This window comes from Phaeoacremonium minimum, assembly GCF_000392275.1.
Source record: "Phaeoacremonium minimum UCRPA7 unplaced genomic scaffold PA7_03_scaffold_141, whole genome shotgun sequence".
Taxonomy (NCBI): domain Eukaryota; kingdom Fungi; phylum Ascomycota; class Sordariomycetes; order Togniniales; family Togniniaceae; genus Phaeoacremonium; species Phaeoacremonium minimum.
Genome location: NW_006921048.1, coordinates 148,702 through 175,535, shown reverse-complemented (window position 1 = coordinate 175,535; position 26,834 = coordinate 148,702). Strand labels below are relative to the sequence as shown.

The 26,834-nt window shown below is 48.9% G+C and overlaps 7 protein-coding genes across 7 annotated transcripts; 5 read left to right on the top strand and 2 right to left on the bottom strand.

Annotated features, from left to right (window-relative positions):
• Positions 1-298: 298 nt before the first annotated feature.
• UCRPA7_1987 (putative mfs peptide protein) lies at positions 299-1,922 on the top strand (the record flags this gene model as incomplete). The annotated part of the gene is made up of 2 exons (XM_007914565.1): positions 299-1,455; positions 1,523-1,922. 2 exons carry the CDS (start codon positions 299-301, stop codon positions 1,920-1,922), a joined length of 1,557 nt encoding a protein of 518 aa, XP_007912756.1.
• A 2,621-nt stretch (positions 1,923-4,543) lies between these two features.
• Positions 4,544-6,283, bottom strand: UCRPA7_1986 (putative glucose-methanol-choline oxidoreductase protein; the record flags this gene model as incomplete). Its single annotated transcript, XM_007914564.1, has 1 exon — positions 4,544-6,283. One exon carries the CDS (start codon positions 6,281-6,283, stop codon positions 4,544-4,546), a length of 1,740 nt encoding a protein of 579 aa, XP_007912755.1.
• A 1,148-nt stretch (positions 6,284-7,431) lies between these two features.
• Positions 7,432-7,718, top strand: UCRPA7_1985 (hypothetical protein; the record flags this gene model as incomplete). The annotated part of the gene is made up of 2 exons (XM_007914563.1): positions 7,432-7,441; positions 7,492-7,718. 2 exons carry the CDS (start codon positions 7,432-7,434, stop codon positions 7,716-7,718), a joined length of 237 nt encoding a protein of 78 aa, XP_007912754.1.
• A 1,260-nt stretch (positions 7,719-8,978) lies between these two features.
• On the top strand, positions 8,979-10,221 carry UCRPA7_1984 (putative catalase protein; the record flags this gene model as incomplete). Its single annotated transcript, XM_007914562.1, has 6 exons — positions 8,979-9,020; positions 9,092-9,379; positions 9,456-9,540; positions 9,595-10,030; positions 10,081-10,098; positions 10,161-10,221. The coding sequence occupies 6 exons, from the start codon at positions 8,979-8,981 to the stop codon at positions 10,219-10,221; spliced, it is 930 nt and encodes a 309-aa protein (XP_007912753.1).
• Positions 10,222-15,012: 4,791 nt separating this feature from the next.
• On the bottom strand, positions 15,013-16,563 carry UCRPA7_1983 (putative sarcosine oxidase protein; the record flags this gene model as incomplete). Its single annotated transcript, XM_007914561.1, has 3 exons — positions 15,013-15,659; positions 15,720-16,376; positions 16,512-16,563. 3 exons carry the CDS (start codon positions 16,561-16,563, stop codon positions 15,013-15,015), a joined length of 1,356 nt encoding a protein of 451 aa, XP_007912752.1.
• Positions 16,564-17,109: 546 nt separating this feature from the next.
• Positions 17,110-18,842, top strand: UCRPA7_1982 (putative mfs general substrate transporter protein; the record flags this gene model as incomplete). The annotated part of the gene is made up of 5 exons (XM_007914560.1): positions 17,110-17,126; positions 17,198-17,709; positions 17,794-17,996; positions 18,074-18,499; positions 18,768-18,842. The coding sequence occupies 5 exons, from the start codon at positions 17,110-17,112 to the stop codon at positions 18,840-18,842; spliced, it is 1,233 nt and encodes a 410-aa protein (XP_007912751.1).
• Positions 18,843-22,255: 3,413 nt separating this feature from the next.
• Positions 22,256-26,607, top strand: UCRPA7_1981 (putative 5-oxoprolinase (atp-hydrolysing) protein; the record flags this gene model as incomplete). Its single annotated transcript, XM_007914559.1, has 7 exons — positions 22,256-22,318; positions 22,379-22,587; positions 22,648-24,680; positions 25,301-25,416; positions 25,487-25,906; positions 25,965-26,107; positions 26,172-26,607. The coding sequence occupies 7 exons, from the start codon at positions 22,256-22,258 to the stop codon at positions 26,605-26,607; spliced, it is 3,420 nt and encodes a 1,139-aa protein (XP_007912750.1).
• Between the last annotated feature and the right edge of the window lie 227 nt (positions 26,608-26,834).

The window sequence follows — 26,834 nt, the reverse complement described above, 5'->3', positions numbered from 1 at the left end:
CTTTGATCTCCACGACCTAATAGATATGCTTTACAGCCGAAAACGTAGTAGGTCTCAATGTCCGCAAAGTCGTTGAGCCTGATACCGATCAAGGCATACCTTCTGTCCGAGCTACCGACGTCGAGAATCACGCTGCCCCAGACTTGTCCCATGCCGAGTCGCGGCTTGTCTCGCCTGATGAGCCTGCCCATGTTGTTGATTATGACACCTATCCACCTCCAACTGAGGAAGAGCACAAGTCACTCCGAAAGGTCTATGACACAATCCCTTGACGGCTTGGTCTCTCTGCTTTGTGGAAATGGCTGAACGTGCTTCTTATTATGGCGTAAGAGCTGCTTTCAACAATTATATGCAATTCCCACTCCCTGCAGGTGGACCCGGAACTGGCGCCATCGATCCCAGCAAGCCGAACTCTCACGCTGGCGCACTCAACCTCGGCCTCCAAACGGCCTCTGCGTTAGGTCTATTATTCACCTTTCTAGCTTATGTCATTCCTATTTTTGGTGCATGGATTGCAGACGTCAAAATTGGTTGTTATCAAGCAATTGTATGGGGCGTTCTAGTTGGCGCCGTCGCACATGTCATCATGATCGGTGGCGCTGCACCAGCTCTCCTGCAAGCCGGAAAAGGTGTTGCACCATTCTTCGTCAGCTTCTTTATATTGGCGATAGGAGCTGGAATATTTAAGCCGAACGTTGCGCCAACCGTTATCGACCAATACAAGTATCAACGCGCATACACTAAAGTACTCATATCAGGAGAAAAGGTCCTTGTTGATCCTGAGACTACCGTCAACCATATCATGCTAATCTTCTACGCCTTCATCAATGCCGGTGCATTCTTCTCAATTGCTGTTGTTTACATTGAAAAATACCGCAGTTTCTGGCTCGCCTTTCTAGTACCTGGCATCGTTTACTTCTTATTACCAGTGCTACTTGCAGCCACGTACAAGCGCACAATCAGAACGCCACCTCGGGGTTCGGACTTGACTCGTTTCATCAAGATCACCATTTCAGCACTCAAGACAAGCAAGGGAAACATTTTCGCGAAAGACTTTTGGCAGGACGTGAGACCTCTTGTACTCACCGAGCGAGACGTACGTGTCAGTTATTCGGAGAAGGATGTCGACGACGCGCGACGTACATGGCAAGCCGTTCAAATCTTCCTATACGTTCCGATCTGGAACTTGAACGACGGCGGCGTGGGAAATGCGTTAAGCGATCAAGGGGCCGCCATGACCTCGAATGGAGCGCCGAACGATCTCCTAGGCCACTTCAACCCTTTGGTCATCATTGTGTTCTCTCCGCTCATGGCACAAGTCGTGTACCCCTTTCTTCGACATGAAAAGATCAAGTTCGGACGTATTAGTCGGATGACATTCGGGTTCATTCTTGCCACCACCTCATCTGTCATCGGCGCAATAGTGCAGTACCGTGTATATGAAACTAGTCCATGGTGAGTGATGAACACAGATGCGTTTTCCTCCTATTGCCAACACTATTAACATCATGGCTTCCCATAGCGGCTACAATGCCAGCTATTGCGATGATGTGTCGCCTATCTCCATTTGGTGGCAAGTCCCGACTGTTGCGTTGGGTGCAATCTCCGAAATTTTTGTTAATGTGACGGCCTATGAGCTTGCCTACGCTCGAGCTCCGGAACATATGAGATCCACAGTTGTTGCGCTTTTCCTATTCATGACGGCCTTGAGCAGCGCATTGGGTGAGATATTGATTCCTGCCATTAATGACCCTACCCTTGTGTGGGCATGGGCCGCCCCTAGTATTGCACTCTTTGTCCAGACCGTCATCTTCTGGTGGAGACATCGCAATGTCAACGATGATGTCTTTATGATCTATTCAGAAAATTTCCAGCAGCTGGAACCTGTTGAAGACAAACAGGTCGAAAACCAAGCGGCTTAGATAGATGTGATGCCAGTCACATTAAGATGTCACAAGAACGCCCTCCGTTGTGGTGCCATGGTACGCCCGTGCTAGGAATATGTCTCATTCGGTTGAGAGGTATCGAAAGCTTTTCCATAATTTATGTACTCTAGAATTTGGAAAAGATGATGGGAAAGCAATTGTTGGTGGTCAGACAGACACAATCGAAGGCTTATGAGGGACACAAGGGTGGTGATGTTAGTATTCCATGCTGAGAAAAGAAAGATAAATGTCGGTTCTAACGACGGGTTCAATATGACGTTATTGTTAGTAGTGATGTTTTGAATGAAGTGTTTGTTTCTACTGTGTATTTTTTCCCCACAGATTCTTGAGTTGGATGTGAGTATCGGGCATGAGCCGCGGGCTACCTTTCACTTAGTTCGTTAACGTGTGTATTTCAGTGACCAGCCCCCCAAGTGTTTCTAGAAGTGTTTTAGCATCTGAAGCCTCCCAGAAGCTACCGTCGACAGTCGCACCGAACTAACTGTTCTCTGACTTGAAACCCCGGCTGGTTCTGATGCCGTGACAACTCTAGGTACCTATGTATCTCCAAAAAAGTACGATGTGACTCGATGATTACGGCGTTCGGGCGAGTCGCGCAAATATGAAAACATGATGAGAGACGGTGGTGCTCCCCCTCAGATCCAATGTGTGCGCACTCAGCCCTGCCAAAACCCGCATAAGTAAACAAACAGACAGACAAACTCCTGGCACGTCAAGCAAAAGACCGCACTTAAATCCCGAACACCAGAACAGACGAACGAGCTGATATCAACCTGTTTTGTTTAATTCAATTCAGTTAGACTCTACTCAATTCAATTCATGCCTCCCTCCTCAGGACTCGATCTCGGCGGCTTGCGACAGACTGACAGCTGACAGACAAGAATGACGATTTTACGAACGGAACGCTGTAATGACGACCAAACACCAACTCCGTCGTCGATGCTCTCCCGATCGGGTCCGACCCGGATCCAATTGATTTTCCGCGCTTGCTACCTTTGCCGACAAGGCCAATCTCCGACTGTGTGCGACGCCGATGACAAGCTGTACGACCTATCTGCCTCTACTTGACTCCGAGCAGGTTAAACCGACGCTCCCGCTCTTCCCTTCGCGACGACTTTTCTCCGCCGACGACGTTGCTTCGGTTTCGCAGTCAGGATCCATCCTCGAGTCTACCGAAGGCACGCAAAAAGCCACCTTTTTCATCGTGACGAGTCCTTGTGCCAAAGGCGTCGTCATTGCCGACCCTGCGATAGCCTTCGGGATGAGGGAATCTGTTTTGGAGTACACGGTCTTCGCTGTCGCGCCATTTCTCCGATAAGACCATGCCCTCGTACTCGTTGCGATACCGAACCAGGCGTCTGCTCGATTTTTGCTATGCTTCTGCTTCTGCTTCTGCTTCTGCTTCAAGATGATTCGCCGCTTCTTAAGTAATCCTTGGAGCGTTCACCACGAGTCCCTTCTGAATCTCGACGAAGCACATTGCGATTGTTATAAGTTCAAGAGGCCTGTTCATCCAAGTGGAATAGATACTGAAGGGGGGGGAAAGTTACGTCAGCAGTGCGCTAGTTTGACTGATGAAAGGGGGCTGGATCGCTTGATGCCCACGCCATGCTCGTTGACGCCAATACTCTGTCGCCTTGTGAAAGCAGGAATCGTCGCAATATCCAACACCGCCGTGATAACGTAACCGGTGTCCATACGATTGAGAGCCCTTCTCTACGTTCCTCCTCCACGTCTTACCTTGTCGCCTAAATCCCTCTTCGACAGCCTAATATGCTGCATAGATCGAGCAAGATCGAAGAAAGAGTAAGCGCCCGAGTGTCTTGATTTTGCATGGTCAGCTGCAACGCCAATGTAGCCCCATAAAGCTGGCCTCGCAAATCTTGAATATGTCAGTAGAATTGTAGCTACGTAGAACAGTAAATACACTGTGCATTGATTTGACTTTGGCGTTCAAAGGTCTCTCGATGATATGCGACCACACTGAGTGTCACTCGACTCCATTAAACTCCTTTAATACAGGGCGCTTGGTGACTTGGAGTGCTTAAAGATGTCCACGATATGAAAGAATGTCGTGGACCTCGTAGCATGCCCCCAGCGTCCGTCGGACTCACCGGCTCTCTTACAGTGAGCGATTCGTCATTTTGAAGCTTGGGGCCTTCCATAATTATGTAGCGTGTTACGAACACATCTAGAAGACGTTGCTAGACTGGTTGGACTTGGTGATGGTGATGCCGCTCCGTCGATGACAGGACTCCTTCACAGCGGTTAAGATTCGTGTCATGGAGTTGTCACCCAAAAGTGCTACTGGGTATAGAGACTTGTGTCCCAGAAATCCCACCCAAATGAGCTTATTAGGTGGGTATGAGCTCATAGCCCATGCTGCTCCATTACAGAAATCAAATTGAGAGGCACCGCGCTGCATCAGCATCGCAATCGAAAAGCACGCTCCTTCTTGAATTCTTAGCTTTGGCATTTCCTTTGCTACCTCGATGGATATGCAGTGGGCGTTACACAAAGAGTTCTACTTCTGCATTGGCAGGGTCGCAGGAAAATCCATGCATTGAATAGCTTAATTATTGAGTACATCTCCAAGTCTACTGATAGAGATCCTTATGAGCAGCCTTGATCATGTCAGCTCCCTTCTCGCCGATCATATAGACCGAGTTTTGAATACGACAATCAGGGATGACTGGCATCACAGAAGCGTCAATGACCCGCAGATTTCCGATGCCATGGACTTTGAGCTTTGGGTCGACAACTCCTTGACCAATGTTCTTGGAGAGACGATTGGTTCCACAAGGATGGAAGGCTGTCTGGCACCGATCCAAGACCGCTCTCTTCATCTCCTCATTGTTGTCCAGTGGCATGTCCCATGGATACTCGCCGACAACAATGTCCTTGAAGCCCTCTCCTTTCGTCAGAATGTCGTAGCTAAACCTGATGCCTTCGCGCATTGCAACGATGTCGAGATCATTGGCAAAGAAGTTCAAATTGATGTTCGGTTGTACCAGAGGGTCGGCGCTATTAAGCGTCACCTCTCCTGGATCAGAAATGGGCCGCACTAAATCGACTACAACACTGGTGTAGCACCCCTTCTTGGGGATAGGGTAGTGCCACTGAAATGCGCTACCAAACATGGATACGAAATCGAGTTCGAAGTGAGGCTGTCCTTCAGGCGAGAAAGGGTCAATCCCGCCGTTAGCAGCCTTAGCTTTGCGGTAGTCTGGATCCTTCTCCAGATACTTGTCGATGCGCGGGAACCCAACCATCTCCAGAAGTCCTGAGCCAAGAGGTCCAGTGGAATCTTTGCTATATGCAGCGATTGTGGCGGTATTCTTTGGACCTGTACGGAGCAGGTGGTCATCCATACCAAACCCTTCTTTGACCTGAAGGACAAAGGGGACACCAGGGTGGTCGATTAGATTCTGACCGACATGAGGGGAGTCGACAATCACTGGAATCCCATGTCTGGACAACTCTCGGGCGGGACCAATGCCACTGAGCATGAGCAGCTTCGGACTTTCGAAAACGCCTTGGGACACAATAACCTCGCGGCTAGCGTAGAAGCTGAGCTCGTTGCCAGAGGGGTCAATCACCGTTACACCCTTTGCAATTCTGCTAGCATCAATAATGAGACGCTTAGAATGCACCTGCGCTAGGATGGTGATGTTTGGCTTGTTCTTGACGAAGAGGTAGCTACCAGATCGTTTGCCCTTGTATATAGTGTCGACACAATGAGTCAAGCCGATCATGTCACCGTCGTAAATATTTTCGGTGAAAGGCTCGCCTCTCGACTTCCAAGCCTTAGTGAGGGCATCACGGAACGGCTGCATATCGTCGAGGAGTTCCGCGTGTGAAATTGGGATTGGACCGCCGCCGCCGATTTTTTCCAGATCTGTTGGGTACAGCTTCAAGTCGTCGTGATATGTGGCGCTCTTTCGAAGGTAGGGAACCAAAGGATTCCAACTCCATTCTTCACCACCATACTCACCCCATCTATCAAAAGTACCCTTGCATCCAGGTACCCAGGTGAAGTAGTTGAGAGAAGAGCTTCCACCGAGAGCCTTGCCACGGGTGTTGGGTTTCTCAATGCGCTCATAGTCATCTCGCTTGACCATAGTAGTTTTATATGCCCAGTCATGCTGACTGCCACGAAGGTCCATAGCTTTGGCAGGAGTGGTGATGTCAGACACATTCTCCGGGTCACCTACACCTGCCTCGACAATCAAGATTGTGGCATTCGGATTCGAGGCGAGGCGACCAGCAACAACATTGCCAGCAGTACCGCCTCCCACCACAATGAAATCAAAATGAGCTCCGTTAATCTTTGACATGATGAATGAATTCAATATTGTTTAGCTCCTGGAGATGAAGCTGAAACTGATAGTTGATAACCAGCAACTTTGAAATAGATCTTTACAAGTCTTATATGCACATAATCAACAGCTTGGTCGTCCATTTCCCCTCTTCTTCCTTCCAGCTTCTCGGGAACATCGGGCTGGGCTGATCGTCCGATCCCAGGATCCTCACCGATCAGTGCCATGAGAGATTGCCTTACTGGTGCACAAGATGGCTAGGAATGTACAAGCATCGCTAGGTATTGGTCTGCTACTCTTTCCAATACAAGCAGAGTCCGAATCTTCGTATGGTTCTGTCAATGTCAGTAGCGATTTCAATTGAGTATCCTGCAATCGGTCACATGGTCAGGACATATCAATTATTGGTGCATTACTATTTCTGAAAAGAGTATCACTATGTGCGTCAGGGCCACACGTAAGCAACATTAATGGTATAGCTGCAAACTCAAAACAACGACTTAGGTCGGGAGGATCAAATTCCATGAACCGCATCGGTCAGACATACATGATTGAAGCGATCACCAAAGAGTGTGTGACACCTAGCTCACACGTAGTTCCGCTTTTGCTAGGATCTAGCATGCTCCCAGAGCCGAGGAGGAGGAGCCTTCCAACAAACTTCTTGGAAACGAATCGGGAACTGGCCCGGGAAAGGATGCCAATTCCTCGGGCGTTTGAGCAAGTGGGCCGGCGCTAAGGGATTAAGCTTCGTCGACAACACGTCCGTGCTCTGGAAAGCAGCAACGTTCATTGGCGGCATACTGTTTCTGGAATAGGTTAGATAAGGATGGCCTCAAAAGCACTCGGCTCGGGGCTGAGATGAGCCCGGATCGCTCATCTTGGAATTGATGGCATCTACATAGCTGATCCGAAACAATTATTCTACTGAGGGATTTGTCCACAGTCTCAGTCTCATGTGACTAATCCACTACTCTAGCTTGATTAGCCCATTGGGGTTTCGCAATTTTGAAGAAGAGTGTTTGCTCGATAGAATAGTACAATTTACAGAGATCAGTATGTGTATATTTAGAGTAATACTTATCCTGCGCCATCCCAGGCCATTCATCCACAACTCGGACATTACTATAAGCGGAGTACATTAAATCATTAATCCCACCTAACAGACGATGCCAGAAGGTAAATTCTTTTTGAAGTGCTCCAACGATATTAAGACTCACGGTATTTAGATACCAAAAAGCAATGCAAAGGTCTTATGAATAAGATGGGAAGGCTCCTCTACCGTGAAGAGAAGGCAAATTCCAAGGAGCAAGAATCTGAGCGACTGGAAGATCAACAGGATAATCCGACAAAATCTTGCCAGAAGCAGGAAGATGAGATCCAAAAGGTGAAGGATTATGTCAAGAAAGACGAAGAACTCGAGGAGGGGAGTGAGACCTACGGCGGCTTGATGTAGCAAGTCAAATGCCTTGGTGGATAAATCATGCAGGATACCTCACATATGCTATTCTATATACGGAAAGAGTACAAGGCCAATCAAGAAGAACAAGCATTTAGTGGGGAAACAAAGTTAGCCGCCTTTCCACATGAATTCTTGCATGCATACATTACGTGTTAAGTCAACACGGGTCTACTGAGTCAAGTATATTGCGGATTACTCATGTTCGCTTGCTTGAGCTGGGCTGACATCATATCGTCAAATGTAGAATCTGGATATCAGCTGGAATGAAATGTCATGGACCATATATTACCCACGTAGTCTTCGTTCTTACACCGAAATAAATGCTTTACATCTTAAAGCGAATTATTGAAACGGAAAGAATATACCAACAGTCATCATGACAAAAGACTACACTCTTGCAGAAGGATGTCCCTACCCCAGCAATAACACAAGTGTCCAGATACGGAATGGGTCCGGTGGCGGCCTGGTCCTGCTACAAGATACTCAACTCATCGAAACGCTGGCCCATTTCTCTAGAGAAAGAATCCCCGAGCGGTGAGTGCAAGTAAAGCGCAAATATTGTGCATATTGAGGCTGATGATTTTTGAAGTGTTGTGCACGCAAAAGCGGCGGGGTAAGTCTTCTTGGCCTGTTCTACTTCGACTCAAGTATTCTAACACCCTCGAACAACGAAGTGCATATGGCGACTTTGAGGTAACCCATGATTGCACTGATCTTACATCGGCTAGCTTTCTGAGTGAGATCGGCAAAAAGACAAGGGTTCTCCTTCGGATATCAACAGTCGGACCTGAACGAGGCTCAGCGGATACAGCGCGTGACGTACATGGATGGGCCATGAAGCTATATACTGATGAGGGAAATTTGGACTGGGTATTTAATAACACAGTGAGCCTCTTCCCGTTACAGATCTTGGAGTGACATGTATGAACAAATAGCTTACGGCTCCCGCTCACTGAAGCCTGTCTTCTTTGTCAGGGATCCTATCAAGTTTCCGTCGCTGAATCGGTCACACAAAAGGCATCCTGCAACGAATACCCCTAACGCAGACATGGTAACCACGATCTACGATCTTCAAACAGAGATACGGTCACTAACCATTGTCTAGTTCTGGGAGTGAGTGAATGCAATACTGGTTGGAGTAACGATGGTGTCGTGATATTGACCCCCAGTAGTTTCCACGTGGGCAGCCCGGAAGGAATCCACGAGCTCATTCATTTGTTCAGCGATCGAGGTACACCGGCATCACTTCGTCATATGAACGCCTACAGTGGGCACACCTATAAGTTCACTAAGGAGGTATTTCCCAGACCTCCTTACATCTCTGCGTTCCAAGAAAGGCAAGATAGAGCTGACGATCTATTCGGCAGGATGGGAGTTTCAAGTATATCAAGGTTCACATCAAAACGCAGATAGGAGTCAAGAATCTCAACCGTGAAACCTCCATCAAAATAGCCGGCGAAAATCCTGATTTCTTGGTGGACGACCTTTACCAGGCGATTGAGAAAGGAGACTTCCCTGTGTGGGATGTGTTCGTGCAGATAATGGACCCTAATGAGGCGGAGACATACAAGGTCAATATTTTCGACATGACGAAAGTGTGGTCGCACAAAGACTTTCCCTTGCGCCAAATTGGACGCTTGACTCTGAATCGCAACGTATGTGTCACCATCTGTCCAGCAATATTTCAATGTAACAATTGAAAGCAGCAAGTTAATCCACGTGACTATGTAGCCGCGAAACTACTTCACCGACATTGAACAGGCCGCGTTCTCCCCATCGACCATGGTTCCAGGCTGGGCCCCATCTGCAGATCCAAGTGAGTACTCTTTACCTCCCTCCAGTGGTCTTGAATCTGCTAATTCTACTACAGTGCTTCAAGCAAGAATGTTTGCCTACCCTGACGCGGCCCGGTACCGCCTTGGCGTGAATTACCAGCGACTGCCAACAAATCGCGCGGCTGTGCCTGTCTACAGCCCTTTCCAGCGTGATGGCTTTATGAATTTTACTGAAAATTATGGGGATGATCCTAATTATGTTGGATCTATGTTGCACCCGACGACATTTAGGGCTTCGTCACTTGGGGCTCGCAGCGGTGGAGGACTCAGCACGGTCACCGAGCATGAGAAGTGGGCAGGCGAGGTTTCAAACTTCACTAGTGAAGTTGGGCCCGAAGATTTCGAGCAAGCAACGGCTCTTTGGGAGGTATTAGGTCGAGACGGCAAACACCAGGATCGATTCGTAGGCAACGTCGCGGACCATGTCTCGAAGGTGACCAACTCAAAGCTACGGATGAAGGTTTACGGTACGTATGTCGACATTCTTTACTTTACCAGACCTGACATGATTGCAATCGTAGAACTATTCTCCCACGTCAGTAAGGACCTTGGGAAACGTATTTCTGCAGCAACTGAAGCAGCTCTTTCATAGAATTTGTAGGCAATATATTGGCGGTCCGGCAGAGGCAATTTTCGCAGATCAACGTGCTGTGGCGCTTTAGTAATGCCCCTCAATAGGATCGCCCAATATGCACTGTTGATTAGTGTTACTCTAGCCCTGAGAGTTGGCTTGCCCCTGGTGTTAGCGTGCGTCCGCCTGCAGGCCGGTAAATTCTCGGATGCAGCCGGTGAAAACCTCCAAGCTGAGTTGACTCAAAAAATCAAAGCGACTGTAGTTGAGCGGCGACAGAGGCGGTCTACTAGTACCTGTCAATGCAGAAGTAGGGCATAGAAACCTTGACAATGATGTCATGATAGAACTTTGAGGACTTGACATTGTAGCTGGACTCTGAGGTAGTTGATGGGTCGTTATATTGCTTGCATCTTTGTGTGCGCATCACAACAACATGGCTACTCTAAGAAGGTGATCTCGGTCTCCTTTCACTAAGAGAATTGAGCGCTCTTAGATTGTCTACATCAAGCAAAGCCGAGGTAAACACCATCATCGATCATCTGCAACATGTCGTGGACCGAGCATCCCTTTACCGTTACGATTTCCCTGTACAGCCCCCATTGTCCAATGACGCCGTTTTGCAGGGATTGGGTCTCGAGTGGTAGCGCTCCAAAGCGAGCACTTGGTGGGCAAACAACCAGAAACCAGTGAAACCTTACATCCCTCACGTAAGCCAATCGGCGGCCCAGCCTCTGGCCAACGACATTGGCCCGGTCGGCGAAACCGAGGCGCCTACTCTATTGAGGAACCACCGAGACCATTCCACGACATTCAAACTAACCCGAGGTGGGCCACCTGTATTCTCCATCGTGAAAGTCTTAGTTCTTTACCGATATAATCCTAATGCGTCTTGTTTGAACATTTCAATTCAGCCAGACATACCCACTCTGTGTGTGATTTGCACTTGTTTCTAACTTTAGCAGCACCAAAACCTCCAGGGCGAGCCAAGACTAGCTCAAATAATTGCGGGATGGAAGAAAGAAGTCTGCCACCTGCGAAAGATCCGGTGGCGACTTATCAGGAGGAGGCAGCAGAATTCACATTCGTTCTCAATCAGAATCAAGGTGGCGTCCGAAGCCATGCGATGAGGGAATATTGGAAGCGCAGACGCAGGCGGTCTAGATCCCGAGAGAGAATGGCAATCCCTCATCGTCCCCGCCCACTCCTGCCCAATACCCAGGATCATACACAAAGCAGCATGTCTATAACGGGCAATGATGTCGTTCATTCGTCTTTGAGCCGGGATCAACGTGACAAAGCAGATCATCCTGAGAGTGGACAGTCAAGGGTAGGGACTGACGAACTAGCTGCATTGGCCGGAGTTCCAGCCCAGCTTCTCACTGGAGTTGATCACGCTCTTGCATGCAGTCGGCTGGATCCGTTCGACATGTTTCCGGTGTTTTTGACAGTCGAGCATCACAAACTCCTTCATCACTGTGAGTAATAACCATCCCTGAGGTGCAGAAATAATTCCTGTTGGAGTGACGGTGCCCTGATCCATTAAGTAGGGCTCAGCACTCATGCCACCATGATGTTCACGCAACTACCTACGGCGAGATTCAATCCGATGCGGGATGTCTGGTTTCCATTGGATCTCTCAAACGCCGCGTCTTTCAACGCGATCATGGCTCATGCAGCGGCACACCTAGCCAGGTTGCATGGCATCAAGACTTCGAAGGAAGCATTCAAGTACAAAGCTGAAGCTGTCCGAATAGTCAGACTCTGGATGAGTGATCCACATTTTGCTCTAAGCGATGAGGTGTTTGCTGCTGTCATACGTCTCCTGACATTTGAAGTGAGGCCAATCTTCCATTTGCATATCCATCCTAGCTAGTGATTGACGTCTAATGAATCATTGTAGAGGTATTGGGGCACAGATAGTGAATGGAAAGTCCACCGTGATGGACTTCAACATATGATCGAAGCCCGTGGTGGTATTGCAGGATTACAAAGTAATTGGCGACTGGAGCTTGTCGCGTACCTGTATAGTCTCCCCGACTTCATCTACTTAAAGTGCATATCCCCATAAGGAGTCTAACACGAAGAACAGTGTCTCGCTAATGGCCAAGCCATCATGGTTTGAGAGTTCAAACAACATTTTAGAATTATCTGAACAGCCGGTGTCAGCCAACATGCACCCACTGGGTAGTTTGGAGAATCTCCAACGTGTTCGCGGTCTCTGGCTCATATCTTTCATTCAAGATATGGGTACCTTCACGAGCAACTCCCCTGAGCTTCGTTTACATGGGCTACGGCAATATCCCAATGTTCTAGATGCGATATTGCTTCTACAGGCTGACATGAAACGTTACACACTCGACTCCTACCAAGAAGAAGCATGCACCTCTTCAGAGTTCGCGCGTTTGTGGTGTTTATTTTTCATCAGCGTACTCATACAAGCTTCTGGGCAGCAATACTCGGACGCGGTCCCACCAGCCAGTGTCGCCACAGCCCCGAACAGTCCAGATAATCTTGCCACCGTGAATGACTTTCTACAGATCCAGAATATTTGGGCGGGAACGGTGGAACAACTTTTTTCATCTCTGTTCAATGACTTTAACGAAATCCCGGAAAGTACACGAGTGAAGGAATATGTATTCCAGATAACGAACGTGCTATCATCGCTCAGTTGCGAAGCTCGCCGAGGGGTAGAGAAGTGCCTTTTACTCATATTGGGAAATATTGGAAGTCATGGGACTTCGCTTGATGACTATTGTACACCGGATACCTTGCTATCATCATTGCATGGATTGTAGCAAGCTTAGGTAGAAGTTACAAGGCACCTATTCAGCTTGCAATTAACATTGCGTGGTTGAGGTCAGCGTGATATTTGATTGCTACCGGTACGAATAGGTCTGTTCATGCAAGAGCAAATAACAGTAACCGGTCATGTATGTCGAGCGCAAAGGATGTGCGGCGATACCAGTAGGTGGTGGGGTGATCCATTAGGGCCTAAGTAATAGTAGAGAATACCTAAGTGAGCGTACAGTTTTATATATATATGTAACCCAAAGTGAACCCATGAAGGGCCCAGCCAAGCATGAGGAGCAGAGGATATGTGGGTTTGGTATGATATCATGGTCTGAGGAACATCAATAAACCCTAACCACTCAAGGGTCAACCCTATTCAACAAAGTTATATTTACTAGCCACGTCGATTGTGCCCGTTTCGTCATTTTCGAGAACGGTCTCTACGTTTCATGCGCGCTCTAAAACACCTCTGGTGACCTTGGAGGTTGAGCTCATGTCTTGTATCAAATAATTCAGGAGCAGGACGTCCAATAATTTTCCACGGTCTCTACCCCTATAATCCAATCATTATGAAGTAAATCAACAATCAAAGAGCCCTTGCTCCTGATTTACCGACCCCGTGCAAAACAAAAAGGCGCCGTTATTGCAAGTTGCTGTGGTTTCGGCTTGAATCTCATTCATAGCAAAATAGTTAGCACTGTTCAAAACGTCGCACGGACCAAATTTCTTGTAGGTGCCGACTGAAAATGACTATTGTCGCTTGGGTATTAGTGTGCTTGTCATCGCGGTCTGCGAACCAATCAGATAAAAAACCGAGATTTAAATGCATAGGCTTGACCCAAAGAAGGATTATACGAGTTTCTCAAGTCCGATCGGTGGCAATCGACTCATCAATAAATAATTCTGGGTTCCCGTGTCTAACAGTTTACACAACACTTTGACCATCCAAGAAAGCGAAGACCCTGAGAGACACAAAAATGGCATCAAAAAACATTCCACAGCTCAGAACGCCGCCGCTCTACCGCATTTGGTTCACCTGGATCGACCCTATGCTTTCTCTCCTGGGTGCCTTTGGTGGGCTCTTTCAGCCTCATCTCCTTCTCTCCCACATTCCCGCTACGATTTCCAATCCGAACGTAGATCCAGCTGCTGCACCAAACGATCCCTCACGCCTAATGCCCAATCCAGACACTAATATCAACCCCGCACAAGCTTTGGTTTTCAACCAGTTCGGCGCATTCTGCATTTTCACATTCTTGCTCAGCATCTTCCTGCTCCGCTCTACCAACGACCTATCAATCTGGAAGACGTATCAGGGCTCTAAGTGTGTGGCCGACATCATCGTTGTAACACTCATTGTATTGGAGTACCTGCGCCAAGGCCGACTCAGTCCCTCACTATGGACATTCGACGACTGGTTCTCCTTGCCAATCACAGCCTGGTGTGCTGTACTTCGCGCTAGCTTTGTGCTCGGTGTTGGTTTTGATAAGAAGCGAAAATCAATTTAAAGTGGAGCTTGGGAAGTTCACGATGAATTGTGAGCTTTGTTACCTGGAAAAAGTGTGAGGACTTGATCGAATTGTGGATAAGATATCAGTGATAGGTTGGAAAGGATAATTTGTAATGGCTAGAAGAATGAAGTTAGTCAGTGATCATTGTCTTCTGGAGATCAATAAAGTGAGCATAAGCATAGCCTTAATTCCAGTCTTGGCCTCGTTAAAGTAGCGAGTTCAGTGTATATGACCATTTCAATGATCCACGACGCGAATACTGCTCTTAGGTGCTTGTATCTTCGAGGACTATCACGTATCATCAAAACAATGATAGTCAAACATATTAGGGCATCATTTGATGAGACTTTATCAGCCTCTCCAGGTTATTGTTTCAAGTTATCAAGTTTTGACAAGTTTGGAATGAGAAAAGACCTTTGTACTCGATAGATAGGTCTGAGAAACAAAATCAGTTGAATATGATATCAATCGTAAGACATGATGTATCTATCTACAGCTTGGCCCTTTCATCAAACTTCCAGTCACTTGGGGCTGCCATTACCTGCTTCTTCCAGTTTCTCGGCCCCGCCTCTCCCTGTTCAAGGCCGTTTTTTTGGACCGCTTGTTTTCGTCCTCCACTGCCATAGCTTGGCGATCGTGCTCTTCTCTCTCGGCTTCTCAATTATATTTACGACCTCTCTGCCGAGGACAGGCAAGAATTTGAAACCATGACCGGAACCTCCAGAGCACACCATCATGCCTTCATCGCCGGGTACACGGTCAATGACAAAGTTGGTATCGAGACTGTCGGTGTACCAGCAATTCCTGCAACCCGCAATGCCAAGCTCCGCCAACTCGGGTAGTGCATCTCGCACAACGCTCTTGATGGCCTCCACGGCTTGCTTTGTTATAGTCGGCTCGGAGGGCTCGGGCCAATATTTGGTCTTGGGAACGCTGATGCGGTGTTTTGTCCCAGTCGTCTTCTCCTCGACATCCTCGTAGTTGGTGTATTTGACTCCTCGGTAGCCGATCTTGACGATACCGTCTGCGGTTCGAGGAAACCCGCCAATACCAAGCCCCTTCGTCCAGCCTCCGTAAGCGAAGACGGGAAAGTTCCCAGGCGAGAAGCGGTCCCAGAGATGAGGGGCCTTGTCTTTGGGAGGCAGTTGGAAGTATGCTACACTCCCAACGGTTGTCTCCAGCATTGGGGATATTGCCGGAAAGAGATATGGTGTCCAAGGCCCGGCTTAGATTTTGTCAGTGTTTGTTCCGTACGACGATGAGTGCCGGACGGATTTCAACATACCGGCCAGAATCAGAAATTCTGATCGATGCTCTTTACCATCCTTTGTTCTTATTCCGACAGTCTTTTCCCCGGCAGGAGATTTGAGGAAAGCAGAAACCTGGCCTTCCCTCTCGTCCAGCACAAAACGCACGCCACACAGACGGCAGAGATGCATCACCCAGATACAAGCCTTGCTAGCGTCGACGTAGCCGGCGGTTGTGTCAAAGACACCTGTGAGGCTTTTGCCCTGCTTCTGGCGGTTGAACGGATCCCGCTTCCTCTCCCATTCTCCCTTCTTCTGGAAGTAGAACGTCGCTCTCTTTTCATCATCCTGGTTTCCGATCACGAACTGAGTGGATCGCAAGCCTTCCTTCGTGATCTTTCGCAAAGTTGATTCTTCGAATGGGCTCAACGCACCATCGGTGCTCATACGAAGAAAGCCGCAGTTGTCCCATACCTTGTCCGATGGCCTAAGAGGACGAGGCGGATCTTGTAGTACTGATGATGATATCTGCTTGTTCCACACGTTCCAGACCTGGATGGCATCCCAAGCGAGGCGCTGATAATCGAGTTCGTCACCATAGCTCATACGCATGACCTTGTTCCAGTCAGCACTAGCCGCATCGGCACCATCTGCGGTAGAGTAGGCATTCTTATCATAGGGCTGTTTATCGAAGACTGTTATGTTGCTGTACCCGGTCTGTGCCAAGTGCAAGGCGCTTTAGCCCTTCATTCCTTGTTAGTGATGATGAAGTTACTAGACGCCGAAAAGGGCGCAACTCATTGCGACGCACCTCGAAAGACCGAACGCACCTGCACCAATAACAATGATGGAGCTCTGCTTAGATAATTGAGTCGAAGCCATGTTGATTCCGTCTGGTATTTTCCATGCTGCACCAATAAATGGACTGATAGTATTGTTATACCTATACCGTAAAAATGTATTCCAGCGCGCGCAACGATATCCCCTTCCGGCGAGGTCTTGATCGGCCCATCCCCAAGCGCACAGGAAAATCCCGACAGCTCGGACATGAGCCGTAGCAGTGTCCGGCCTATTCCCGCCTTCCTACCCTTCTTATCTTATTATACCCCATATCTGCTATCTGCCCCATATTAGCCCCATGAACGATTACTCCGCACAACTGATAGGAGGTTGACTGATGAGATGCTCCTACCTCAATTTTAAGTTCCTGGAACATGACTGTTACGGAGTTCTTATCTCGTGCATATTTGGGTTGAGTTGTATATATTTTCTATCCCTATCTTCCCAACTGATATGGTATGACCAGCATACTGCATTTATTCTGGCGGTAAATCAACCCCTTGCGACACTTTCCTAATTACCCACCCTGTTGGCGAGATAGGAAGATGAGGTTCTTTGGCAAGAGGAGGGGGCAGTCTAATCCTCAAGATGAAGCTACTTCTGATGTCAGAGAAGCTATCATCAACGAGAAGACCAACGACAATTTCTTTTTTTGGACACGTCCCGGGACCGCTAGAGAAGAGGTAAAGCTTGTCCGCAAGCTCGACCTTGCCATTCTATCCTTCTGCTGCCTGACATTTTTCGCCAAAGACCTCGACCGAAACAACATCAACAACGCCTATGTCTCAGGCATGAAAGAGGACTTGAATCTCTACGGCAACGAACTTAACTGGATGGTCACCTGGTTCCAGGTTGGCTATATCGTCGGCCAAATCCCTTCCCAGATTCTCTTAACTAAGGTTTCTCCACGATGGTACCTACCCGCCGCTGAGTTTCTTTGGAGTGTCTTCGTTCTTTTCATTTACAAGTGCAAGACTGTCGAGCAGATCTACGCTTTGAGATTCTTTGTGGGCTTTATCGAAGCAGCGAGCTGGCCGGGTCTTCACTTTATGATTGGCACTTGGTACACAAATCACGAGATAAATAAGCGCAGTGGAATCTTCACTGCCTCCGGTATCGCCGCCACAATGTTTTCTGGTTACATTCAGGCCGGTATTTACGAGACCATGGACGGCCACCTAGGGCTTCGTGGGTGGAGGTGGCTCTTCATCATTGGTAACGATGACTCCTTTCTTAGTATTCGAGAGGATAACGATCGCTAATATTCACAAGATTTCCTCATCACCTTCCCTCTTGTCCTGCTGGGTTTACTTATTGTACCCAACCCGCTGTACAAGAAGAAGACATGGTGGATGACGGAGAGAGAACGTCAAATGTGCATGAAGCGCCTTGAGGCAGATGATCGCAAGCCGCTCGGCAACTTCGGCATGTCCTTGTTTAAGCGCGTCCTCGGGAGGTGGCACTTCTGGATTTTGGTACGCAGTTAACCCGCGATACTGAAGCTGCGTTGGCAAAAGAGACATGGAGCTTGCTGACACCGTTTCTCCTTCAGTGCACATGGTTTTCCCTCATGTACTTCGTCTACCAGGCTCCAACAACGTCGACCATGGCACTCTGGCTCAAGGCGGAGAAAACGTACTCAGTGCCGCAGATTAATAACTTGCCTACCGTCTACTCAGCCATCTCCATCATCTTCATGCTCGTCTCCGGCACTTACAATGACTGGCGTGCCTCGCAGATTGACTCGGTTATCGCCATTTGTCTAACTCAGATCATCTCCGAGTCCATTCTTGTGGCATGGACTGTTCCCAAGCCCGCGAAGTTCTTTGCCTACTATATCGCCGGAACAATCCAGTCCCTGTTTCCAATCATTGTCAGCTGGACACACATGGTCTGCTCGGGTGACGCTGAGGAACGTGCCATTGTCATTGGAAGCCTGAACGCCATTGGATTAGGTCAAGGGACATGGTGGAATCAGGTGAGTCTTTCTCTTTCAACCTATGTCTTGCCTGTTTACAAATGTTGACGATAAGAATTAGGTATTCGTCGCGACTGTTGATGCGCCCCGATTCTACAAAGGTTACAGAGCCGGCCTTGCCGCCTCCCTTGCTCTGTTTGCATGGCTACCTGTTGTCATATGGTTTACACGTAGACAGCGGAGGCAAGGAGAGGCAGCAATCCTTCATGGCCGGCCGAACCTCAGCGTCGGAGCTGAAGAGGATAGTAATACGATAATTTCTGACCAGGTCAAGGCGAAGAACGAAAAGGCAGATATGACTGAGCTCCAAGAGAAAGCGGCTGATACTGGAATTGTGATGTAAACGGACTACCATAGAATTCAGAAGGATAGAGGTGGAAGAGTGAGAGAACACTGGACCTATTGCTGCATATCTTTCTAGTCTCGTCATTTGATGAAAATTGGACTGTGTTTCTTTATCCGAGCGCCCGTGGAAGTCTGGCACAACTAACTTGTCTCCTCAGGCTTCTAGATGATGCTATGTTTCCACTACAATGCTATTTCGATTGTCCTTGTTTGAACAAGAATACAGATCTTTCCTATACGTTATATAACCTATCTCTACATTTCGATCAGCTCTCTAAGAGATGACTAGCACTAGACTGCGTCATTGCAAAGATTGCGCCACAACTGAACCTAGCTAATTACTGGCAGCACCAAGGCAATTCATATTCATATCAATCTAACGGGAATAAATTGCAGAATCCATATAATCTAGTGAACCGAGGGTTATCCAGCCGGCGCCTAAGGTTGTAAAACGTGACTGTGAGGACTTTGGGCTTCCTAGTCATAAGGTTGGGCAAGGGTCACTTGGCAGATACTGGTGCGACTTGACTGAGTCAGGAGAACCCCAACGCATCTAGTGTCAATGTTCCATCCGGATGATTAAGACCAATGTTGTGACCTGCATCGTAAAGCGAAGCAAACTACACTGGTCAGAGCAATGTAGCACAGAATCTCAAGCTTCAAACTAACTATTATCTTCAAGCAACGAGCTATAGATGTCTCCCCTGCCCGTATAGTCCTCCCATTCAGCCGCCATGCTCAAGAACTGAGCAAACTCAAAGGGCTCATCTGGAAATAAGCTCATCGGTCCGTCCGTATGCCAACCCGTAGATGGGAAGGAAACGAGGTCTTTCAGCGCGTCAATTTCAGTTCCCAACGCAAGAGGCTTCTGAGCAACACCCGCGCCACCATTCTTATCCCAGTCGAGCAGCCACTTCATTGTGATTGACGAGAGCCTCTCAAAGGCGTCCCTGTAGCCGCCCGCATCGGCGAACCGCTCAGCAAGGGCCGTGAGCGTGCTCGCGCAATCCTGACTGGCGGACATGACATCCACTATGGAGGCGGCAGTACGCACGTCAACAGACTCCCATATGCAGTACAGCATGGTGAGACCGGAGAGAAACAGGTGGTGCACCCAAGCCCAAATTATGCTGACTCGGCCTTCCCGCTGTAGCGTCTTAATGGCCTGGATGGATCTGCGTGCAGTGTCAAAACATATTTGCCAGGATTCCGTCGTGGGACATGGCACGAGAGGGTTTGGTCTATGAAGAAGCAGCATGGCGTTGCAGTGGTGAGCTTCCCACCAGCTCTCCATCGAGTAGATGCTCTCTTGGTGGTCGATCCCGTTTAACATTGGGACTTCGTCTCGCCAACTACGCAACCGGCTCAGGATGTCCCGGAACCACAGAACGTAGTTCGCGCGTGGGTATGCGAGAGAGGAAGATCCTTGGAGCTGGTGATACAGGACGTGTTTGATCTCCGATTCCAGCCTGTAAAGCTCGACTACGTGATTTGCGCAGCGTTGGTGGAAAATATCTGTCCTTATAATATCTGCCGGTCCTGGTACCTCTTCTTCGAGATGAGGGTCTGGAAATCCAGGATTCATGCTGAGCTCTGCTATCCCAAACGGCCTCCCGAGTGTAATGACCAGGAAGCGATCCAGACGGTAGATGGCCCAGTATAGCAATCGCCGCTGGTTCAAGAGAGTTCGTGGCAAAGACAGCACATGGTTGGTCTCCCAATGTAGCCCCAGATCCACCGCGAGACGGAGCGCAATCCCAGTTAGCTGCCACAAGCTTCCTTGCGATGGGTTTAGAGCGATGTAATGAGCAAGGAGTAGAACCACGGTGAGCGTCTCCAGATTGCTCGGCGAGTAAGCTAGAAGCTTCTCGACGCAATGCAGGGCTGCATGAAAGCAGCCCTCGCTCTGAGACGGCCTCCCTCCTCCAACGATAGGCATGCGGTGGAGGCCAACGGCAAAGACCATATTGGCAACAAATAGATCATATTCTGGAATAGCGCCCAAGCTCCCAGATGATTCCCAAACTCCATATACACGGTCGATGACTGGCTGGGCTCTGAAACGCTCCAAGACAGGCACGTGTGGGGTCCGGTAAGAGAAGTAAACCCAAAGAATATGCTGTGCCGCGTGACGCGGGGGGAGAGAAGTCACCTGCACTGTAGGTGGCACGGAGGTCCTAGAAGGTCGCCTCAGTTGTCCTTGTGTGTCATAATTCGTAGTCAGAGGATCGTGTTTGATTGCAGCGAAGACCATTTTGGCAAATGTGGCGCCACTACTCGTTCCCATAAACCGAGGCTGGTTGCTGCTTTCTAGTAAGACCAATCCCATGGATTTGACCATCTCTTGAGGATCTGAAGCAGCCGAGTCCACGGTGGTGGCCGCGACAGGACTGACATCCGCAGGCCTTTCAGCCATAGTGGTCTCACTGGGGGAATGAACGATGACGTTGGGAACATTGCTCTTCTTCTTCTTCTTCAACTCTTCTACCTGAAGTTTAAGTTCTCTGACCTGGCTTTCGAGTGTCGAAATGTAGCCCCGCGGGATCTCAGTCTGTTTCTCAATGTCGTACGTCAGAGGTGATGCGTGTGCAGCCTCACATGTCGTGCACTTTGGATAGCGTAGGTCACACTAGGCAGAGAACAGAGACACACTCAGCATTCAAAGATTAATGATTTTGATTACAGGGTAGTAGTAACAGACCTTTTGTTTCCTTCTCCGGCATCGCTGGCATGCCTCTACTCAGACCAAAGCCGTTAGAACCTAACGGACAGTAATAGTAATTGGACAAGTGTGTTGGAATCTACGAGAACTTCTCCGCAGCCTTGCTTCAGTCACGCTGCTTGCTGGAGGCTGTAGCTCCAGGTTGCTCTCCATGACTTCGAAATTTACGAATCCTCGTCCAGCGACCAAGACGACAGGTCCAGAGATTAGCGATAGCTAAGCCTTGCCCTAGTCTAGATCAGACGACTCTCGAGAAGTATCTAAAATTTTGAATGAAGCAGAGCCATCTATCACCCCATCCGAGCGGGGATTTGATATGCCAAGGGTAGTCGTGTTCTAATGTATAGGAAAATACCGATAAGTCGCCGGAAGAGGGAGAACCACCGTTCCTTATCAGCAAGGGCAATCAACCCCACAGATCCCACTCCTTTCGCAGGCATCGGGATTCGCCGATGACGATCTTCTAGTTATATGGTGATCGCCTCGTGATCCGGCATATACACCATAACCTGCTCGGCTACACAATTGTCCATATTATAATGAGCGTTTTATGAATAAGTGTTACGACGTGCTGAAAAGCAGGGAAAGAGCCAAGCTGACCCCATCGCGACAGATTTACGCCAAGACAACACACATCCCTAAGAACAACTTATGGTGGGATACGTACATCTGACTTGACCCCCTTCACTATGCCGCATAGTTTAGGGTATACTGAAGTAGAGGAGGCGCCAAAGATAGATATTTTTATCGACGTGAGTAAGGAGATATGATAGAAAATGCGATCGTGCAACAACTAACAGAACGCCCAACAGCGGGGTGGTACCTTCACTGATTGTATCGGCATCCCCCAAGCCGCCAAACAGGATGACATTGTCGTCAAATTGCTGTCCGTGGATCCCTCAAACTATCCAGATGCTCCCACGGAAGGTATTCGTAGGATTCTGGAGAGGTTCACCGGGCAGCCTCATCCAAGGAATGCTCCGGTCAGCGCAGAAAGAATCGGTGTCATTCGAATGGGGACGTGAGTGTTACGCTGAATTTCAGACCGTGTGAGTACCAAAGTTGCTAATCAGCCAACCAGGACCGTTGCGACCAATGCGTTGCTTGAGAGAAAAGGAGCACGCTCGGCGCTGCTCATCACCAAAGGCTTCAAAGATGCCTTGAAAATCGGCTATCAGTCACGCCCAAAGCTATTTGATCTTGCCATCAAGAAACTAGAAGTTCTGTACTCGGAGGTTGTCGAAGTAGATGAGCGAGTGACCATGGAGGACTCTACCAAGGATCCATCTCTACCAGGCGCAATCAACACTGCATCGGATCCTGCTCTCAGAATTGGTCGAAGTGGCGACATCATCCGCATCTTGGAGCCGTTGAACATGAAAAGCACCCGGAAATCCCTCAAATGTCTGCGCCAAAAGGGCTTCGAGAGTATATGCATTTGTCTAGCGCATAGCTACAGTTTCCCAGATCACGAAAATACCATTCGCGACATGGCACACGAGATGGGTTTCAAAAGTATCTCCACATCATCCAATTTGATCCCTATGATCAAGCTAATCTCACGGGGCATGAGTGCCACTGCCGATGCATATCTGACCCCTGAGATCAAGAAATACATTTCCAATTTCCGCAAAGGGTTTAAGGGTGCTTTGCAGGACACCCGTGTCCAGATCATGCAATCCGATGGTGGTCTAGTTGATGTCTCAGCCTTTTCTGGCCTGAGAGCTATCTTATCAGGTCCAGCAGGGGGCGTGGTCGGCTACGCTAAGACGAGTTGGCATCCCGATGACCGGGTGCCCGTCATTGGATTCGATATGGGCGGCACATCTACAGACGTGAGTCGGTATGGCGGCGATCTAAGTCACGTTTTTGAGACGACCACGGCTGGAGTCACTATCCAGTCTCCTCAGCTTGACATCAGCACAGTAGCAGCAGGTGGTGGCAGCATTCTTTCCTGGAAGAATGGCCTCTTCGCTGTTGGCCCGGAGAGTGCATCTGCTCATCCAGGTCCTGCCTGCTACCGCAAGGGTGGTCCGCTCACTGTAACAGATGCTAATCTCTTTCTGGGCCGTATACTTCCCGAATACTTTCCCTGTATCTTCGGACCCGACGAGAATCTTCCACTTGATTATGAGATTGCTAAAAGCAAATTCTTAGAGCTGAGCAAGACTATTAACGCTGAGACTGGCGACCACAAGACTGCTGAAGAAGTCGCCTTAGGTTTCTTGGCCGTCGCTAACGAGGCCATGTGTCGCCCGATCCGGGCCTTGGCTGAAGGCAAAGGCTATGAGACATCGGCCCACCGACTCGCCGTCTTTGGAGGCGCCGGTGGACAGCATGGCTGCTCGATTGCTAGGCATCTCGGCATCGACACGGTCGTCATCCACAAGTACTCGAGTATTCTCAGTGCATATGGCATGGCACTTGCAAATGTTGTGGAAGAGGTCCAGGAGCCTTGTTCCATGATTCTAAGCGATAGCTCAAAAGATGAGATTAACACGAGATTCGAGTTATTGAAGTACCTTGCGGTGAAGGGACTGCTCCAACAGGGCGTATCCTCGACAGATAACATAGAGATACAACCATTCCTCAATCTCCGGTACGAAGGCACAGACACTCAGATGATGGTGACACTGCCAAGCGACGGTGACTTCAAAGCTGCTTTCGAGCGGCTCCACTTTCAAGAGTTCACTTTCCTACTCCCATCTCGGGAAATTATGATTGACGATATACGCGTACGAGGTATTGCAAGAGATTACGAGCGCCCTACGCCAAATTTGTACAAGGAGCTCTCAGAGGCGGTAACTTCCCATACCGCGAACCCCAAGAAGACGAAGCTGGCATATTTTGCAGGTTGCGGGTGGATGGATACACCGACTTATATGCTTCGAAGCTTGCAAGCTGGCAACCAGATCCGGGGGCCCGCCATCATCATCGACAACACACAGACCATCATTGTGACTCCCAACTCGTCCGCTCAAATTTTGAACGAGCATGTGGTATTACATGTTTTGTCCGAGAAATGTTCAACCAATGGAAAGAGCGGGCGACAATCGTCAAGCCTACTACTAACCATTGAGACTGATCCAGTGAAGCTATCCATTTTTGGACACCGTAAGTGTTGTTCATGTTTCATATTGACGATACAAATCAGAACGACTCACCTAATGACCAAGAGTTTATGTCAATCGCCGAGCAAATGGGCCGAACACTGCAAAAAACGGCTGTCAGTATCAACATTAAAGAAAGGCTAGATTTCTCGTGTGCCATATTCGGACCGAGCGGAGACTTAGTTGCAAACGCACCGCGTACGCCTCCTACTAGTCCATTAAACTAAGATCAATGGCTGAATTGTTGCAGACGTCCCCGTTCATCTGGGAAGCATGGCATATGCTGTGAAGTACCAACACCAACACTACGGCTCAGCACTAATGCCAGGAGACGTTTTAGTATCGAATCATCCCATCGCCGGCGGCACTCATCTTCCCGATATCACTGTCATCACACCAGTTTTTGACACCACCGGGAAAAACATCATCTTCTACACCGCGTCGCGTGGTCATCACCGAGACATCGGCGGCTATCAGGGCATCTCAGGGAATGCAAATGCGACTCACCTCTTCCAGGAGTGTGCGAGCATTGTCAGTTTCAAGCTCGTTTCGAATGGTGTATTCGATGAGGCTGGCATGCGGGGGATTTGATCGATGATCCGGGGCGGTATCCTGACTGTGTAGGCACATCGGGCATCTACGACAACCTTTCAGATCTCCGTGCTCAGGTTGCGGCCAATGCCAAGGGCGCAGCACTCATCCGGACAATGTTCGAAGAAAACCCTAAAGAAGTAGTTCAGGTAAGACATGGGTCACTGATGAACTCTCAGTTGAGGAGCGCTCGTTGCTGACATGTATTTTACGAAACAGTTCTACATGGACAAGATCCAGGCAAACGCCGAGGTTGCCGTTCGCAAGGTTTTACAAGAGACTGCTTGCAAGCTCGATGGTCGCACTCTTGGGGCAGTGGATTACCTCGATAATGGCAGCCGTATTCAATTAGAGATCCGGATCATTGAGGATGGGAGTGCAATTTTCGATTTTACAGGAACAGGTCCAGAAGTCATTGGGAACAGCAATGCGCCCAAGAGTATCTGCCTCTCTGCCATCATTCACTCCCTGCGGTGTCTGATTAACGAGGAGATCCCGCTCAATCAAGGCTGCCTATCTTCCATAGAGGTCGTAAATCCCGAAGGAAGTATTTTGAATCCATCAGAATGTGCTGCCGTCTATGCTGGAAACACACAGACAAGTCAAAGGATTGTCGATGTCATTCTCAAAGCATTCGAGGTGAGCCTCATTTACACTGAAAGGTGGAATATTAGATTTAACACAGAATATGGTGTAGGCTTGTGCTGCTAGTCACGGATGTATGAATAGTGTAGGGTTTTTTGGCGGACGGAACGCGAACGACGGCAATGGATACCGCTTTGCCTACGGCGAGACAATATGCGGAGGATCCGGAGCCGGTAATGGCTGGGATGGTGCTGAGTAAGTTCATCTCCCATTTTGAATATCGAATGGATGCGCTTTGGGACTAATGTGACTTTGCCAGCGCTGTACATTGTCATATGACCAACACACGAATCTCAGATGTTGAGATCCTCGAGAAGCGATACCCCATCATCCTGAGGGAGTTCTCGGTCCGTAGCGACTCTGGTGGGAAAGGCCGACACAAGGGAGGTGAAGGCGTCAAGCGCGTCATTGAGTGCAGAGATCCATTAACTTTCTCCATGATATCAGAGCGGAGGGTGACACGGCCGTATGGTCTCAAGGGCGGCGACGATGGGGCTCCAGGGGAGAATCTGATCTCGAGGAAAATCAGTGCCGGGAAGCGGAGAATAGTTAGCCTTGGCCCGCGCGGACTTGTGAATTTGGAGCCTGGGGACCAGTTTATCATCAAGACCCCGGGAGGTGGTGGCTGGGGTAGGAAAATTACAGATGGGGCTGTCAATGACTGTTCGACAATCAACGGAACGTCGACCCAATAAAGCCACTCGACTGAAGCGTCTCTTAGCCCGAGTTGTAAGGTCAGATAGGGACACCAGAACCGTAGATAGTAGGCAGAGTCAGTATCGTGGTGGTCGAAGTAATTCTGGAAGCCAGAAACTCGATAGTTGGAGGCAGCACCGTTGATGGGCAGTACGGGTGCCAGAGAAAATAGTGCTAGTGATGGCGGTGGAATAAAGCTTTCCAATGGTATACATAAAGGAGAATT